This window comes from Mya arenaria, chromosome 3 (genome assembly GCF_026914265.1).
Source record: "Mya arenaria isolate MELC-2E11 chromosome 3, ASM2691426v1".
Taxonomy (NCBI): Eukaryota; Metazoa; Mollusca; class Bivalvia; order Myida; family Myidae; genus Mya; species Mya arenaria.
Window position 1 is genome coordinate 35,989,240 of NC_069124.1, and position 19,263 is coordinate 36,008,502.

General features: G+C 33.7%; 1 protein-coding gene across 1 annotated transcript; it reads left to right on the top strand.

Moving 5' to 3' along the window:
• Positions 1 to 4,725: 4,725 nt before the first annotated feature.
• Positions 4,726 to 18,603, top strand: LOC128226673 (gamma-aminobutyric acid receptor subunit alpha-2-like). The gene is made up of 8 exons (XM_052936653.1): positions 4,726 to 4,821; positions 12,415 to 12,482; positions 13,485 to 13,708; positions 14,066 to 14,148; positions 14,414 to 14,560; positions 15,131 to 15,283; positions 17,742 to 18,001; positions 18,304 to 18,603. The coding sequence occupies exons 2-8, from the start codon at positions 12,441 to 12,443 to the stop codon at positions 18,601 to 18,603; spliced, it is 1,209 nt and encodes a 402-aa protein (XP_052792613.1). The 5' UTR covers positions 4,726 to 4,821; positions 12,415 to 12,440.
• The last annotated feature ends 660 nt before the right edge of the window (positions 18,604 to 19,263 follow it).

The window sequence follows — 19,263 nt, forward strand, 5'->3', positions numbered from 1 at the left end:
CCCTACGCTCGGGTCGGAATATAAGTATCTTCCATGGCCGAGAGTGTAAGATAGGTTCATTCCGACCCGAGCGTATGGTGTTTTACACTCTCGGCCATTTACACTCTCGGCCATGGAAGATACTTTTAATCTTACAAAATAAAGCATGTTTAACTAATTGGTTTCTATCTTTACAGTTCATAAGTAATTCAAGTTAAAACATATTTGGATGAGCATAATAATGCTACGGTACAAAGTTAGATCTTATATCGTGAAAATAATTACATGCTAACAAATAGTGGTATTCATCACCAATGACATGTTTATCGCAAAGAGAACAAATTCTAAGGTTATGTTCAATATTTAAATGTTGCCCCTTCTCTATGGGTAAAAGATGATTTGTAGTTCTAAACTTACAGAGTAATTAACAAAGACTATACGGAATTATATCTTAATATTTTTCACAGAATTCACTCTTAAAATTACGATAAACAGTACATTTTGAAGATTCCTCTACAGTACTTTGCCATTGCTGTAAGAACTGATCTTTCAATCTAGTGTACACAATTTTCTTGAAATATTCAAGGTTAACAACTTTTTGGTTTAAGAAGTATTTAGATAACCCAAGTTCATCTAGAATATTTAAACAGAAAATATCCTTTATTTTTATATATAGGCAGAATTATTCCTCTACTCCATACCTCTGGAAATATTTCAGAATCTAAAATAATATTGAACAAATTACAAACAACATGTAAAAAAGTGTCATTATTTGCATACTTCAAGTACTCATATAAAATATTATCAAAGGAAGACGTACTCTTGTTATTCTTCAGTCCTTTAATGATTTCCTTACTTCGTCAATACTAAAATTGGCATTCAAAATATCATTATTAAAAGAGCAAGATTCTATATCGAAATCTGTATTTGAAACATTAGAAGTAGACTGATTAAGCTTTTCAAAATGCTCTTGAAAACCCTCACTTGTAAGTTTAGATATAGTATCTTTTCCTGTCGTTGAGTATTTATTAAGCAAGTTCCAATAACTTTTAGGATTAGTTGAACGTAAATTCAATATTTTTTTATTTACACCATCTTAAAACAATTTAAACCTTTTATTTTATGTCTTTTTATAATCCTTGCTGCTGGCCACCAGGCGACTATGACTTTCAATTGATTTAATTCTATGATGATAACTTTGGTCACATAAATATTTTTTTCTAGCATTTTAACCATCAGTATCAAACCATGGTTTTCCCTTTTTCTTTGCAAAGTGGGTAGAACAAGTAGGAATTGGCTTATCCATAACAAGATTGCAGAAGCTGCAATATTTATCAGTAAATTCGAAAAAAAAATCAGTAATAGCTTTTATACAACCGTAAGACTTTGTAAAACATTGCCATTTAAAATAATATTTTTCAGAAAAACAACAACAAAAATATAAGTAAAAAATTAAGAAAATATGAAGAATTATCTATTTTCAATATTTTTTCGATAAAAAATGCTATATTTGTGTCCTTACTAAGACATTGTAAAAACTTAAGACATTTGAACAGTTCATTTTGAAGAAATCTTGATTGGGGCTGGATTTACAGTTTGAGCTTTGAGCATACATGTATTAAGTAAGGGTCCAATGGTAAATATATAAATCCTGTGTACTTAATTACAATATGTTTTTCAATGTAGAGCAGGACAAGGGTGGACATATTGAAGCCATTCTGAATTACATTTGAAAACAAAACAAAACTTGTAAACCCAACACTCTTGGAACAATAGTTTGGTGTCGAACAACGGTTGATGGTTTTTTTGTATGTGAAATACACAACAGTAGTTAAGTGTCGAACAAACAGTTGGTGGTCTATTTGCTGTGTCTGTGTATAAAAAATGTCGGTACGTCTTATATTTAATTCCATGCATATGCGCCTTTGATAAGTTTAAAGAAACCTCACCACTTATAAATAAAAATTAAAATAAATAATAATCGCAATGTATAACATTTTTCATTGTCTGGTATAACTTCTGAAATATTGGAGGAAAAACACTCGAAAGTTTCTGTTTTTGAATGCCAAAAGGAAATGTCGTTTTATTCAGCATAGTTGTACTTTTGTCAATAACGCTTAACAACAGCTTAACTGTTCGGATATTTATTGGGAAATGCTGACAGTTAGTTTATTGATATGTTTTATGATTAACTACATATCTTCTGGAAAAAAAAGTTTAAAGAAAATGGTAAAACACGGTATATTTCTTCTAGTGTTTAGTATAGAACCTCTAAAACAACGATATTGATAGAAGACGTAACGAACTCTAGGAAATTAAATCGGCAATTTCTAAGTAATTTCTTAGTTAAATACTGACCGAAGTATCCGTAGGAATTCAATAAGTGTGTAAAGGTGTTTCCCACAGGCCTGTTCTAGGCATTGACCCACTATCAAAATGTACTTTAAAGATGAATTTGTGTTTAAGATGCAACGGGCAATTGTCACAGTTATGCAAACTGATATTTGTCTAATTAAGAGATACTGGCATCATATTTTTGAGGTGAACAATTAACAAGTACGTACAACATATTTGTGTTTAGCGTCATTATTTTCGCAAACATTATTTTTTAGTGACGCAATTTCTTTCGTTCCATCGTGAACAGTTAACGTTCCTTTTGCATTTGAAAAGTATTTCGATTTAAATATGAATAATTAATATAGAATTGCATTATCGAGATTGGGACTATGTTCTTACTCTCTTGAAACTGAAGTTGGATGATTCAATGATGTTGCAAGTTTAGAATGAAAATGTAAACTATGCAATATGTAATAATACTAGTATGGTTGAGAATTTTTTTTTTTTTGCTTGCTTGTCCTTTTTATTATGATTTACGACTACAATTCAATATTTCGAATCCATGGAATACCTCAAATAAATTTAGGGTTTTAATGCCTTCAAAAACACTAACAATATAAGACATGTATCTAAATACATTAACAATGCTTTTAAACGACGTCGAGCCAGCATTGATGCAGTTGCTTCATAGTTATATATATATATTATATGTGAAAAAAAGTTGTGTTTTTTAGTTTATTTTGTATTTGCGACCTTTTCAATTTGTGTACATCTCATCCTATGTGTATGTTCATGGCCAAAGGCTTATGTATTGCCGAAATTGCCAATAAACTTGAAACTTGAAACTTGATATTTAATTAATTTACGTGTCGCTTTAAAACAGTGTTAATTGATTTAAACAATTTTGAATGACACGTTATCAAATATTGATGCTGCACTCGGACCAATATGTTATGCAAACAATGATATTTTTTTATTAAAATCAGCATCAAAAATAATGGCGACATAATTATTGTCATTTTTATATGTTTTATTAGTTTTGTTATTACAGTTTCAAGGAATTTAATTAGCACGACGAGCTTTTTTTTTATCAAGAATGTAGCACATCGGCGGTGACCAGCGCAGATTTAGAATTAAATAATTGTTATCAACTTAATTATATGTGTTAACAGAACGAATTTCGTTGGCGTTTTATCCGGTGCTGTAAGCCAACGTTAATGTAGTATTCTGATATGATCATACGTGTAAATATTGTTCAAAACATGAATGTTTATGTTTGCATGGGTAAGCAAACGTACAGTTTGTCTTGGTTTTCAATTTTATACTTGAAGTTTTTAACTTTTTAATTTAATATAAACAAATCTAATGCAATATATTGAGAAGCCGTGCGATCTCATTATAAAGAGTTGCTAGTTGCAAATAACAGGAAAGTTATAAATAAAATAGCAAATCACCCTTATTATTTTGCAGTTTTGATAGAAATGTTCTTTTCAAGAAAACCATAATTTCCAATACCTGACTTGATGGCGGTATTTGTAGCATCAATATTCTCTTCACGCACCGCCCAAATGACAAGCAAACCAATAATTAGTGATTTGTCAATACTGTCATAAGAAGTTTCTTAGAAGATATTGAGAATTCTCAGACAAGGGCCTCACCTTTGCTCCCAGCGTCATTTCAGGGTGTTTGATGCAGTCGTGGGGAAACATTCTTTATTGATACAAACGCAACGCGGATGACATACAGACAACATGGGAAGTGACTGAATTAACGTTTTCACTTACCGATTCTAGCCGCGTTGTTTCTTTCTTGGCGCCGTTAAAAGCGATTCTCCAGGGTCTATATTATGTGGCGGAGATATTTGATTGTTTCATTTGTGTAACACGGTAATCAGGCGTGAGGTAACTGTTAACTGCAGCTCTAAGTTGTGTGTTTTATTTTGGATTATGTTTATCGTGCTGGCTTTAGTGTTCGTATGGTATGTGTTTAATAATAATAATAACAATAATAATAATAATAATAATAATAATAATAATAATAATAATAATAATAATAATAATAATACTAATGATGATGATGATAATAATAATAATAATAATAATGATGATGATGATGATGATGATGATGATGATGATGATGATGATGATGATGATGAATAATAATAATAATAATAATAATAATAATAATAATAACATTTGTATTATTGCCAATCTTTAAGGCTCAAACAAAGTTGTTCCACTTATTAAAATATACTGAAATTGAACTTCAAAATGTAGACACAAAATATAACTTGATAATTTCGATTAATTTATTTCAAGAGAAAAGGGTTCATCATTCACAGTGATTTTTAAATAAAAAGTCTATTCCATAAATTGTATATTACTTTTCTCTACCCTCCACCTAGCCCTGTGCGTGGCCAGTGGCCGACGTATGCGGAGAACACTTCAGAGGTCCTGGACAAACTGCTCACCAACTATCGCAAGGAGATCAGACCAGGGCTAGGGGGTATGTAGTATATATACTACTGTTTACAAATTAACTGAGCGTTTCAAGTATTTTGAAGCATTGAATAATCGTAGCTTTAACTCAGCCCCAATTCATCAAGTGAATTTAGAATTATGCACCATCTGTTGATCGAGTTCACACATCGAAGAAACCTTCTGCCGCCATCAGCGATTTGGCGTATATTCTCACTATAACCATTGAAGATGCGGGATAATACCCAGCATAGCATCCAAATACATCTATACATACGCATATAGTCTGCATTGCTTTTACCAACTAAATTGTAGCTTTAAATGACACTTATAAGAATGGTGTGGTGATATACTGGACTGTGTGTTGAAACTGTTTGTTTGAAGCCACTGTTGGGACGGTACAAATTGACCGTCTCTTCGGAGGGATCGTGATTTGTTAAACAGATTCTTTGCTAAGTATTTTTGAAATCAGCAGTTATTAAGTTATATCCTAGGGTTAGGATTAGGGTTAGGGTAAGCCGCCAACCTATAAGTTCCAAGTGACGCAGGAGTTATTGGACACATTGCTTGACGAGGACAAGGAGGAATGTTGAAGAAAACTTGTAAACTAGAACAATAAAGATACTGGACGCATGTTTTAATAACACTTGAGAGGTAATGGACTAGGTACTCGCCAACTATCGCAAGGAGATCAAACTTGCGCGTAGGGTAAGATTTCATTATTTACATAAACCTGTGCATTGAAGATTTTGGAAGGCAGAATTATGTTTATACGAATCATAATGATATGATGATCTGGAAAGTGGTATGATCTTGCTCATGTGGCATCTTGAAAGCTAAGTGTTTAATATGAGGTATGTTCAAAGTGTCCGTAGACCTTTAATCATCAGTAGTCAATTGTATAAACCTTTGATTAACTGTCCACCTGCTATCAGGCAGTGCCTTAGCCTCTTTAACAGAAGAGGCATTTTCGCAAAAAGGATGTTAAATTACTGTTCTAAACATGCGACCTAACTCCCCAGACACGTAACCTTGTATGGTTCCTTCTGTGGTTTAAATTGTCTTTAAACTAATTGAGTCGATGTCTGCATTGTTTAAGTTTAAATTTATTTCATCAGAAAGGCATTGCTGCCATCGGAATGGCCGTATTTTCACCCCACGCTAGAGATATGTCAATTTGTAAAAGTTCGAATTGAATTTAAATAACAACATAAATTGTTTTTTCTATCAAAAGTTCCTGGCTGCTGATAAAAATTTGCAGCCATTAAGTATAGAGGATGAAACGAACAGTATATGATTTCAAGCGTAACTTTATAATAGTCTAAGAGAAGAATCCGTAAGTTTCTGTTTTTCATTAACGGCTGAAAATAAGGCAAACTAATAGATTTTGCCAGCTTAATAGACTATGATGGAATGATGAACGCAATTTAAAACTAAAATATATCACTGCAGGCACAGCACAGTGAAGCTAACACATCCTCTCTATTTCAGTAGAAAGCATAACACAGTTGTTTAGACGGACAACTCATTGACTTCCACACATCCCATTTTCATGCGTTTAAAATTCCTGATCAAATTAAGTTATGTAAAGTGACACTGGATAAGAAGGAAATTTAATTGTGATAATACGTCATTAAACATCCATTTTTCCCCACAGTGATTTGGTGTGAATGAGCTCCTGCTTTGGTGTCATTTGACCTGTACAAAATTTAGTGACATTTAACCTAGAATGTATATATTATTTCTTCAGATTCATCAAAGGGGTCACTCCTACCAACTATCTAGCATAAAATAACTATGAATTACTGCACTTTTACAAAGTCAGAAAATCTCGAAATACCTAAATAGAGGAAAGTGAAACAACTTCAATTTCATCGAAATGTGACGAGTACGAAAAACATGCCTAAAAAGCACCCAAACCACCCAAACGAAACGTTGCAACAAAAACTTGCAGCCAACATGCAGATAAACCTTTAATCTTTCAATTGCAACCAGTATTCCCACCTGATCATGCATCTAGTTGAAGAATTTCGATCAAGTTTCTGAAAGTATCCAAAAAAATCTCAATACAAGGTTCCGATCCACAACTATAAAAAAACAGTCTATTTTTTACAATATTGTATTTAAGAATACAATTTCAACCTCATTCCTATTCATTCATTACCTTTCAATTATACACGAACACAAAAGCCTTTACTTGTGAAATAATATGTAAATTAAACAAAAATAGCATACATGTTGTGACTACCATTACACTATTACTTCTTCCCCAAATTCAGCTATGAAGAAGTAATAGTGTAATGTAACCACAACATATATTTAAGATTTTTTTAATTTACATATTATTATATTATTTTTGTATTATTATATCTATTTAGGCATTTCAAGATTTTCTGACTTTGTGAAAGTGCAGTAAATCATAGTTATTTTATGCTAGATAGTTGGTAGGAGTGACCCCTTTGATGAATCTGAAGAAAAAAAAAATATATTTTAGATAAATGTCACTAAATTTTGTACAGGTCAAATGACACCAAAGCAGGAGCTCATTCCCACCAAATTACTGTGCTTTTCCTAGTAAGCATATAACACGTTATCACAAAATAGATTTGTCTCTACACCCATTATCAAGGGATAATTCAGTCATCAGACATATTTCGAATATCTTTTACTTCAATATTCATTTACTTAAATTTTCTTCTAAATCTGGTTAGTTTAGTCGAATTGATTCGAGTGAAAAGATCAACATATGTTCACCACGCGTGCATTTGCTTCGTCCAACACACACGTAAATTTATTCTAAAATTTAGTTAAACTGTTTCCAAATGCACCAACACATTGATTGTTTGTGTTTTTTTTTTACAAATTCCTGTGAATAAACCATGTTATACGGTCATTAATAGTGTTTAAAGGCAAACCGGGATGTTTAAAGAGGGACAAGATTGATAGAGCATCTTAAAAACAGGATATTTTGGTACCAAGACCCATTATGATTATGTGATTTTCTTCACGAAAATATTCAGGAACTTTTTTGCATAACATTTGCATGGAATTTAAGTTTAAACTTATTTGTTTGAAAGCCAAAACAAGACAAATTCCTGTATGCTCGTCGCCCTAGAGGTTTAGTTCTCGAAGGATTTGGCAAGTATAAAATTGAAGTGGAATAAGTATTGCATTAACTTATTACGTAGTTCTAGTATTTTGCAAAGAAAAAAAGAGATTTTCTGAATAGTTTAATTTCATACCAGTCCACTGACTCTCACAATAATGTTATGTTTCTGAAATTCTAAATGTTTGATATCAAATGTATCTATCTTGGTGCCGTACTGAGGCGGAAGTATATAAGTGTTATTTTTTTACTTATGTGTTTAGAAAGAAATATATCATCAGTTCTTTAGAGCTGAACGCCATTCTGCTTTGTAACATTAAACACATTTGTCGTCGGATTGACAACATTGTAAAAAGTATAAAAATACAACCACATCGGTATCGGTATTCGTTAAGGCTGTGGTTATTCATCCGTCTTACTGTATCTATGTCAAAGGGTTCTATGGTCCACCGGATTTACCCGCGTTTGTGCATAACACTCAACTTTTACTTTTGAAATAATATATCAGCAGAGACTTTTCACAAAATGCGTGACAACAACGGACAGTCCGAGAAGTATGTGTTCTATTCATTTACTCACTCAATGAACCACAAAAGCATAACCACTGTTGACGATGATTCAACTAAACAGAGAAATGGAACACGCGTAAAAATATAAACGTTAAGAAACAATATTTTAAAGAATATCCTTGTGAAACAGCCAGTTTCACTATACATACCAAGAGCATGTACGCACAACAGCTGCGAGGGAAAACCAATGCCGCCATTTGGCTAAAATTTTGCACAATTTCCTAATTAAATATCACTTAAATTACTTTTTTGAAGAATCATATGCAAAGTCTCGGAACTCTTGGTGATTTTGCGTAGGACAATAACCGCTATCTTTTGTTAATCCATTCAAATGGATTTCTACAGACCACCGATGCTACGTCAGATTTATCCATCTTCGCGCTTTGACCATCTGAAAAGATAAATACAAATGAAAGGCATGACCGTAGCAAATGATCAGTAAGCAAACAGTCTGTTATATGAATACCCCTCAAAAATGAATCTGGAACAGAAAATATCAACAACAATAACTTAAAACACGATTGAATACTACTATTTGTCTTAAATTGCATGTAGAATTTAATTTGATTTTCTCTTTCACATAAAAACAGAAGTTTTTGATCCCCAGACCCATTTCTATTAAGATTTTTTTACCGTCAGAATGTGTGTGCTTAAATTGGCAAAGAGCCAACGGGTCAATATTTGCCTTGGGATTAAGATTTTATTCATTTGTTGGAAAAGCCGAATTGACACCACGAGTGTCATCAAACAAGATACTGATGGATTTGATGATTATAGAATCAAAATGAAGTTGTATATAATGAACTGTTTGAAGTTGCGTGCATCATTGCTGCCATTTAACAGTTTCAATCACCCGCCAGTGCTATTTTCATATTCGTTCTATAGAATGTAATTCTTCCAATAATTCACTTTATAGTCCTGAGACTTTATATTTCTTAAACTATTTTACGAGCATGGCCTCGCTATTTCAAATATTGTATCATACGTAGAAATAAAATTAACGCCCTTTCTCAGGTATCAGAAATGATTTTAAATAACTTGCCTAATTATAAGTCATACATTCAAACATTTCAAGAGCTTGCGTGCACATAACATGTTTCTCTGTTTATATTATTTATTTTTTATTGCTTAAATTAAGAAGTGTTTTGTAAGCATTCTAAAGTACATACCTTAATCCTGGTAACTTAAAGCACTCGTGGCATTTCAAACTACTTTGTAACGTATATACATTTTAATAGTCTTTTATATATTGCGAGTAAGTTATGTAGCTTTCATCGTATACTCAATAACATATCAGCCTCTGAGATTCAAGTATCTCCACGAAGCACAATAGAGCATCTCTTTTGTTCATTTGTCTTCATTATAAGGGACACAAGGAATCCTGCAGACGTCTATTTCAATTAAAGCTTTCGCTGGTTCCCCAGATTAACTATTCTTCACGATTTGCTTTTATAGCCGACACATGATTGACCGCTTATAAACGCGTGACTACAGAAAAGTGGACGTCGGTACAAACAATACAACAACAATGTTGTTTTTGTAAATCTTGTTTTTCCCGTTTTACGAAATTTTAAATTTTGATTATTGTAAAGACTGTATGAAGATCGCAAAACTTGAACGACATGTCTTAAATTAAATGTTCCTGTACAGTAAGGGTTACAGCTGTAGGTGAACTAAACGAAAATACTTCCATGTCAAATTTTGATAACGACCAGGCCTGGGGCGGTCTCGTTTGGCGGCTGCAAAAGTATAATCGTGCCCTTGGGTATAATTATACAAAAATAACGCTTTTTAAATACTTACGGGTTTTCTTTGCTGACAAGTTGATTTTATATAGGAGATCAGAAAACAAATTTTTGCAAAATACAACGCAAACTGTGCATTTTGATTTGCGTTTGATCAAATTGCTGCCAGTTGCTTAACACAATCTGAAGCTTCTAGTGACTTCATGAACAACATCCGTTTTCATTACAATGGACATGACGTCTTTGTCAAAGCTTTCTCTGGTACGCGAGATTTACATCTGGAGTTCGTCTTTGACTCCAGAAAAAATAATCGACTGCGAATAATGTGTTAACAGCAGAATATTCGACACTTAGTTTCTGACGTATACTTTCTAAAACGTTTAGAATTTTAAAAGTGATCTAATTAAACAAAGACACAGAAAAGAGCAAAACACCCGTATTTAAATATTTAAACAAATACTCTTTTGCGTTTAATTAAATGAAAACTAAAAAACAAACAAATAATTCTTCTTTCTTTATTTTTTTCCTATCAATTTCGAATTGTTGAGAAAAAAACTTTAACATCATCCAACGTAATTAATTTGAAAAAAAAAAATAAAATGATTTAGATAATGCTGGTTCTTGGATCCTAGTGACTTCGCCAACGACGAAAGAGTCATTTTTTGTTCATCCGTCTTCATCATAATGGACAAATGGATGACTTCATTGAAGAATACTCAAATGAACAGACATTAATTTTGGACAAGCACGCTCCATTGACAACCAAAACTATCACGTTAAGACCTTCATGTCCATGGTATTCTGAGCAGCTTCATGATGCAAAACATCAGAAACGCAAATTAGAACGAAAATGGCGTGAGAGTAAACTTTCAATTGACCATGACATTTATAGATCACAATGCGCTGTGGTAAATAGGATGCTGAAACAAGCCCGTGTTGACTTTTACACAAGCAAAATTGAATCTTGTGGGAGTGACCAGAAAAGTTTGCATAGAATAACTAAAACTCTTCTTGGAAACACAAATGAGCTAATTTTACCATTGCATTCTTCTCCAAAACAGCTTGCTCAGAATTTCAGCGACTTCTTTATTGGAAAGATCGAAAATATCAGAGACAATATTACCTCACAAAAGCAGTCTTCATCTGGTGTTGGTGATATAGAAACTGATTATATAGGAGTTGAATATGATGAGTTTACACCAACATCGGAGGATGAAGTGAAATCGATTATCCGTAAGTCAGCCAGTAAATCATGTGAATTGGATCCTATCCCAACATGGTTACTTAAAGAATGTCTTGATGCGCTTACACCTGTGATGACCAAAGTCATAAATGCATCCCTACAATCTGGATATGTGCCACGATCATTCAAACACTCACGAATAAGACCACTTCTAAAAAAGCCAAGTCTAGATGCAAATGTTCTTAAGAATTACAGGCCAGTGTCTAATTTGCCTAGAAATATACAGAGCATCCAGAAATCTGAGGTCGAAAAATAAGTCATTGACGTTTGTTGTGCCTAAATGTCGGACGGCGCGTTATGGTGACAGAAGTTTCCAGTCAGCATCAGCTAAGTTATGGAATGCCCTCCCATCTGACATCAGAGACTGTAACACCTTGCAAAGTTTTAAGAAGGCTCTGAAAACACACTATTTTATACAGTATTATGGACGATAAGTGTTTTATTATTTTATTTCCGAGTGCATGGATCTATCCGGGATTTAACTGCTTGTTGTTACTTTATCTTTAAATTTTATTGGTTTTCACTAACTCTGAAATTATTTTTCTATTATTTTATAGTTATTTCAAACATTTTATATTATTTTAATTTTGTACATATGTACTATGCATAAACACTTTGTTTTAATTGACAAGCGTTAATATTGTTATAAGCATTTTAGTTTGTCTATTGTTTTATATTACATTGTTAAGCACTTTTGAACATATTTTATGTATGAAAAGAGTGCTATAGCAATATGGTATATAATAATAATAATAATTACTGAAGTCGTTGTCAAATCTTGTCTTGCCTTACCGGATTAACTCGTCATGGTCTATTGCGGTCAAGTTCGATTCATGACAAGGGTTATCAATTCGTGATCCGCATGTATTGGTTCGTCGTGCATAAGTCGAAATATAACAAAAATGTCTCACATATATCTTTATCAAAATAATGACGGTAAATATTCTTTATTTTCCAGGTCCGCCGCTAGTCATTGAAACAGATATGCTCATACGAAGTATCGGCCAGATCTCAGAGAGCGACATGGTATGTATTTGAATATTTCAATTTCATTGTTTGACCGCACCATAGCCATGACAATAATTACACATTGTTTTAGATAAAATTTGTATTGTCTTGTTCCATATTCTGCATGTTAAGAACGCTTATAGTCCTTTTAAACCTTATGTATAGGATGATCCAAATGTGTTCAAACTATCTGTCTCATATGTCTTCTTATATAATTATAATGATATTTAATTATACTATTTGTAATTGAAACTAAGCTATTTTTGCCAATCTAACGAATGGCCTTTCACAATATTGCTTCAAACTTTTATTTCTGTGGTAAGTGTTTTATTATGCCTTCGTCTTGGAGAGACAAACACGATTCCGGGGATTACTGTTTATCTTCGTAGACAGATTGATTGATTAAATGAACTATATTCCACTGCCCGATGATTATCAGGGGGTCTAGGTTCCTTTTATAGAGATATTCTGATCCTGGCTTTTGTTTTAATCAACGATATACAAGGCGAATTGCTTCACTCGTGCCGTTTATAGATGGTATAACACGATTGGTCATTCGAAACGGAATTTATTAAACCAGTTTTCTAATATTGATAAAACGAGCCAAGTCTTATTTATAAAATTTTAGTTGATGAGTTTAATAAATTTCGTGTTGCATGACCATTGATATGATGTGCTTTGATATCATACATATTCATTTTATTATCTAAAACGCTTAAAACATAAAACGCCGCAATGTACCCGCGTACTTTTAACGCTATTTATTAATAATTTAACGTCAAAAGCAACCACCACTAGCCATAATTATATCTAAATTATAAAACGACGCTTTTTCATGCTCGGGACGTTAAGGACGCAATTCCGACTTTTAAACGATATAGCTGTAAGTCTGGGACTGTAAATAGCAAGTATCAATTTTAGAAATAACTTAAGAATACAGGTATCCAGTTGTGTATTGTATTTTAATCACTGCGACCTCTAGTAAACGGACACAAATTAAGTTGCAATGAATACTTTCAGGATTACTCCTTCCAGTGTTATTTCCGACAAAGGTGGACAGACGAGCGCCTCAAATTTGACATTCGGAACATCACAGAAGTCACCTTAAATAACCAGTTTCTGTCCAATATATGGAAACCAAATACGTTCTTTCTGAACGGGCAAAAATCGCACCAACACAACATTCCTCGACCTAACCTCTTTGTCCGTATACGGAACGATGGCAGAGTCTACCTTTCAAGGAGGTGTGTTGTAATACGTGTATATTTGCTAATTTTGATAGTGCGTATTTCTTTGAATTACACTCTGCTCTTGTGATCTAGTTAAACACTCCTAATGTATATTTGGTGAATAGGGATAAGAACAGATGTGAGAAATCGCGATTTGTTATACGATGAGGTTCGATTACGAGACCTTGTCAATTTACTTTAATAACAGCATAGAAACACGAGAATTACTCATCTTGTATTAAACAACACTGAATAATTAATTCTAGAACTCGCTTCGACGTTGCTTTTTTGTTTTCTATGTCCGTTCTTTTAGAGGCGTGTCTGTGTTTTCTTCTAACGTCATAATCGGTTGATATCTCAATTTTATTTCAGACTGACAGTAAAAGCTGCCTGTGCAATGAAGCTAAACTTATATCCGATGGACAAACCCTCCTGCCCGCTGGTCATCGGTAGCTGTATGTGTCTTTTGAAATAAAAAAACACTGTTTTACATGTTTATTAAAAATGTTCAAACTGTTATACTTTTATTGACTGAAAACAAAATTGATCCAGCGGCACCCAAAGGATTCGTGGAATCTATTGAAAAGGAAGTACATGTGTTTTGTTTTCTAGACGTAAATAAATTATTCTAGTGGTTCACGGTAATTTATATTTTGGAAAGCAATCCGACGTAAATCCATTTGACATAGTTTTCATACGACATTGTCACAATTTTGGCAGATGGTTACACTGAAGACGACATCTTGTACCGATGGAAATATGCTGGCACGAATCGTACATCTGTTGACGTCGTCAGCGACATTAGGCTTTCACAGTTTGATCTCATAACCGTCACATCCAGCAACACGACGGATCACACACCGTTTGGTAAGAAAACGATTGTAGCTTTTTCGTAATACGAGTGTTTACTGACATTTTTTTCTCTATATAAATGCGGAATTATCCTGATGCATGTTAAGGTTCTATTTTCATTGCACTTTAGCTTGGTTGCAGTGTTCTAGGGCTCTGAGTTAGATATTTTGTAAATTATTACGTACAAAGAAGACATTATACCAGTATACTTATAATAAATTCGTTCTACCTGGTACCGCTGATATAATATAAAAATAACTATTCATGACTGATCACTTATTAAAACATGTCTCAGGCAAGGCCGAGGACGTCTTGACTAGATGAAGGGAAAACAAATGGCCATGAAATGGGGATATGACTTTGCTTGTATTGCGGTCACAAACAAAGCAGGAAAACTAATAATAATTGTTATATGTCACTTAGATCAAACGCCAAACGGACATACATTAGGAGACACAAATAACTACATTCACAATACTTTGACTGAAAACAAAGGATTAAAATGGGTAGTTTCAGAAAATTCGGGGGTTCAACCGATTAGTTGTTCCAAAATAAAAACTGATCTGAAAATCTCTACTTCTTTAGGCGAGTTTTCCATACTGAAGGTGTACATCTACTTTGAACGCCATATCGGGTTCTTCATACTCCAGACTTATCTCCCCTGCTCAATGATCACGTGTCTTTCTTGGGTATCCTTCTGGATCAACAGGGACGCAGCGCCGGCAAGAGTCCTTCTTGGTAAGAAGAATGTGTATGTTAGACGATTGATTTACGAGAAATTTGAAACTGTGGCAAATTTATAATATCGTGTCTAACGAGACGTAGTGACAAACGTAAAATAGGGGGTCGGTGACGGAGAGGGGGCGGTGACGGGGGCGTAATATAGTTTCATGCAAACATTGAGTGAGAAAAATGATTGGTTTAAAACAAAATGTCTGATTTGTTAGGAAAATAACCGATCCTTGCACATATTTTGGCCTAGTAGGTTGAGTTTTTCTTTAAAATTTGAAAATAGAATGCGCCCAGTATGTGGCAAAAACATATTTTCGTTGGATATTATTCATTCAAGGATAAAATAGCCATTCAACAGACTGTTGTTTACAAAGAATAAAGAACGTATGTTACTCTAAGTCGTAACTTCCAAATTGGTGTAATATGTTTTAGAAATCTATCATTTACGCGGTAAGGCCTACATGGTGACTTCAATGCAATTAAACTTAATGGGGTGGTATTCAATATGCAACTTAAGTCAATCTTATGGTCATACATTATATCTAGCAATCCTTCAATTAAGACAAATATTGAATACAACCCCAGGTGCGCATTTCCTCTTTCGTAAAGTTGAAAGTTTATTTTGAAATAGTATAACCATCAGAATATCTGTTCATAAAATACATTGCATTGTTACTAAATTAAGATCTGCGATTTTACTTTTTTTAAATTATGAGAAATCCGAGAAAATTCTACTGTCATAAAGAATAAAAATGAATCTGGCAATATTTACTTTAATACAAATGTAAAAAATAAACCTGACATTCTCACACGTCGCGGAGGGGTCGTGCAACTTCTAGCATTCAGCCTTTGTGTCAGGTCTCGATGTCGTCCTTGCATTCAAATTTACCTCACCTTTCCCGCAGGAAACTACCAAACAATTCCCCCAAACACAATGATTAATGTAATCAATATTTATTTTCTTTGAGTAATTGGAAACAAATACTCCTGTCATATTCCGAGACACCAATTATTATGATTGATGTATTCTACGTTGTGTTTGATTAACTCTGCGTATCCATGTATCATAAAGGCGGAAGAGCGTTTGACGCTACCGAGAAGCAATATCATTTTGAGCCGAATTGTTATATAGGAGCATATACATATCTCTTAAAGTTTGGTTAAATTAGGCTTGAACTTACACTCAAGACTTTTGTCAAAGACCACAAAAATTCAACTTAGTCAATGTGGAGTTAAAAATCATACTCAAAAGTACCAGATTTCAATGACAATCAGTCTTTGAAACATAACTGGAGTAATGTTTGATTTACAAAATAATTTCCAGTAAGATTATGTAATATTTTGTGTGTATTAACAGTAAGACACATGTATAAAACACGGATATGAAAGGCAACACTCTTATAAACTTGAAAACTCGATGCAGTTCTTGGTTTGACCTCGTTGGAACTATGATTTGCACAATAATTTTATAAATAAGAAACAACAGGTGAGGGAATTCAGATATACAAAACATAGGAAATTCAGTGCAGTTTTTTTTTTCATTCTGTCTAGGTTGCTCTAGCAGTGATATTAGCTAAATGGTCGAAACATACCCAGTAGCATTGTTTGTTAGATGGAAGAACATATATCCTTTATCATAATCCATTAATGTTTGGCTCAGGTTTTGCAAACATGTATTAGCGTTCATACTCTAACTTCTATGTAAGCTGGGTCATGTTCCTCCGTATTGCTATGTATTTGTGTGTAAGTTGAAAACATGTCCACTCCTGTATGTAAGTCATATGATTATGAAAATTCTAATTATTCTTATTTCAATATACTAATGTTACGGATTATTGGTCTAAATATGAACATTTGTTAATATTGTGTTATACTCTCTTTGTTTAAGCTATGATCAGAATTGAAGTAGAATATTATATACTTAAATTGTGCTCACATTCTCATAAATAGGCATTATAGATTAACACACTAATATACAAATTAAGTTCTGAATAGGATTCTGAATACGACCTTTTGCTATGATGTACGTTTTATTCTGCTGCTCCCCAATCTATATGGTGGATGGCGGGTGTGAGAGTGAACGAACAAGTATCATGCTATCATTTATATGATATTTTTGAATATTTTAATTAGAAGGAATCATCGCTCAAGCCGTTCAGCACTATCAGTGCTTTGATTTTTATAACAAACGGAATACATTTACAATGATTTTAAACGTAGAGCGTTATTTAATAGTAGCACTATCGTATTATTAGTCTTAAGTTATCTTTTTGTTCGTTTGATAAGATGCCCAGTTTCCTGAATGCCGCTGGTATTACGGTCCGCGATCGTTCCTTTAAACATAATTTGTGTAATGCCATACGATAGTGTCACATGTCTGGCTATCGAATGGTCGCGAAAAGAGCTCATTAATCACACTTGCGTCTTATTCACACTTTGTATGTTTCAATGTACTGTTTTTCAGGAGTGACCACAATCCTTGCTACCGCAGGTATCGGTATGACGGTCCGTGAGGGGCTTCCTCGTGTCTCGTACGCCACTGCTCTGGACACGTATCTTAACGTTTGTGTGGTTTACGAGATGGCAGCTATGATAGAATATGCGGCCGTGAATTACTTCACCAAGGTGCTGCCGTTAGAAGGCGGAGCAGACTCTTCAGACGAAGAGGTAGAGAACGTAGATCCACCGGACCCAAATGTGAGGGTTTACATTTATTCTCAGAAGGTAAAGTTTGTTAATTACATAAGGTATTAGATCGAACCAGACGGTGTTGTTATGGTTTAACAACATAATGTGAGGGTAGGGTAAATCTATATAGTTTGTCAACGGCGTTAAAAGTTTTGCCAAAAAGGTAACAATATGAGTATTTGATACCGAAATTATGCCAGTATATGGGCTCACGCGTTATAGATGTTCTCTGTGATTTGATTTATTGCTGATAATGTATTATGAGAGTATATCAAGTATGAGACCAGGAACTATTTCATCATAACTCTAAGCTCAAAATAAACTACTCGCTGTTTTAGGAATCCATTAACGGAAAGAAGCCTCCAGAAATGGAAAAAGCACTTCCAAGGACTTCATTCAAGCTGCGATCGGTCGATTCTTGTCGCAAGAACAGAAGAAAACGACAAAATTCATTCGGGAGACTGTTTCTGAAATGTCTTACAGGAAATCTTAAGTATAGGTCACAGTTACGTGGTCGGGGAAATCCAGACACCGGTAATGCCGTAAGCAACATCGACGTTTGGTGCAGATACGTGTTTCCAGTGACATTTTTGGTGTTTAATATGTCTTATTGGATATCATATCTGTTAATCTTCTGATTTGTTGCTACCATGTTTGTTATATACATAGGTAGATTGCCATTCTTTGAAATGCTCTATGACAACATGTATCTGTTTACAAGTAACTTTTATATAAACCTTATTCTACTTATACTATTTTATCACTCTAAGATGCACTAGCATTATTCTGACCCAGCAAACCCCTTTGTTACGCGGTTTTCGGGGGGCTTTTTAAGGAGTATTCGAGACTCCAGAGGGTGGAGCAAAGTAACTCGAACTAGTTGTACACTTATTTTATTTGTTTCGCAGGAGTCGAGTAAGGCAGAGGGGATTACACCATCATTTATTGTTTTTCTAATGTTTATGCAAAGGATATACGTTCAAATATAATGTTGGTTTGCTATTTTTTGATATTTTCTTTTCTACCGATTGAGCCCACTACATGATCAAAGTATTTTTTTTTATTTTAAAAGAAGTTGTCAAAACAAAATGGAAATATTGTGTAACTATAGTTTTGGACAGAATACGAGAACTCCGATTACAATATGTCTCTTTGAAAGGCTTATTTGAAAAAGGAGTGAATGACAGTTAATGTTCTCAGAGACTAGAGCACACTGACAGTTTGGAGAAGCCCGCCTTGTTCACTTGTCAAACATGCGTCTGGCATTGTAGGGATTTCTGCGCGGTTTTAATTGAGTT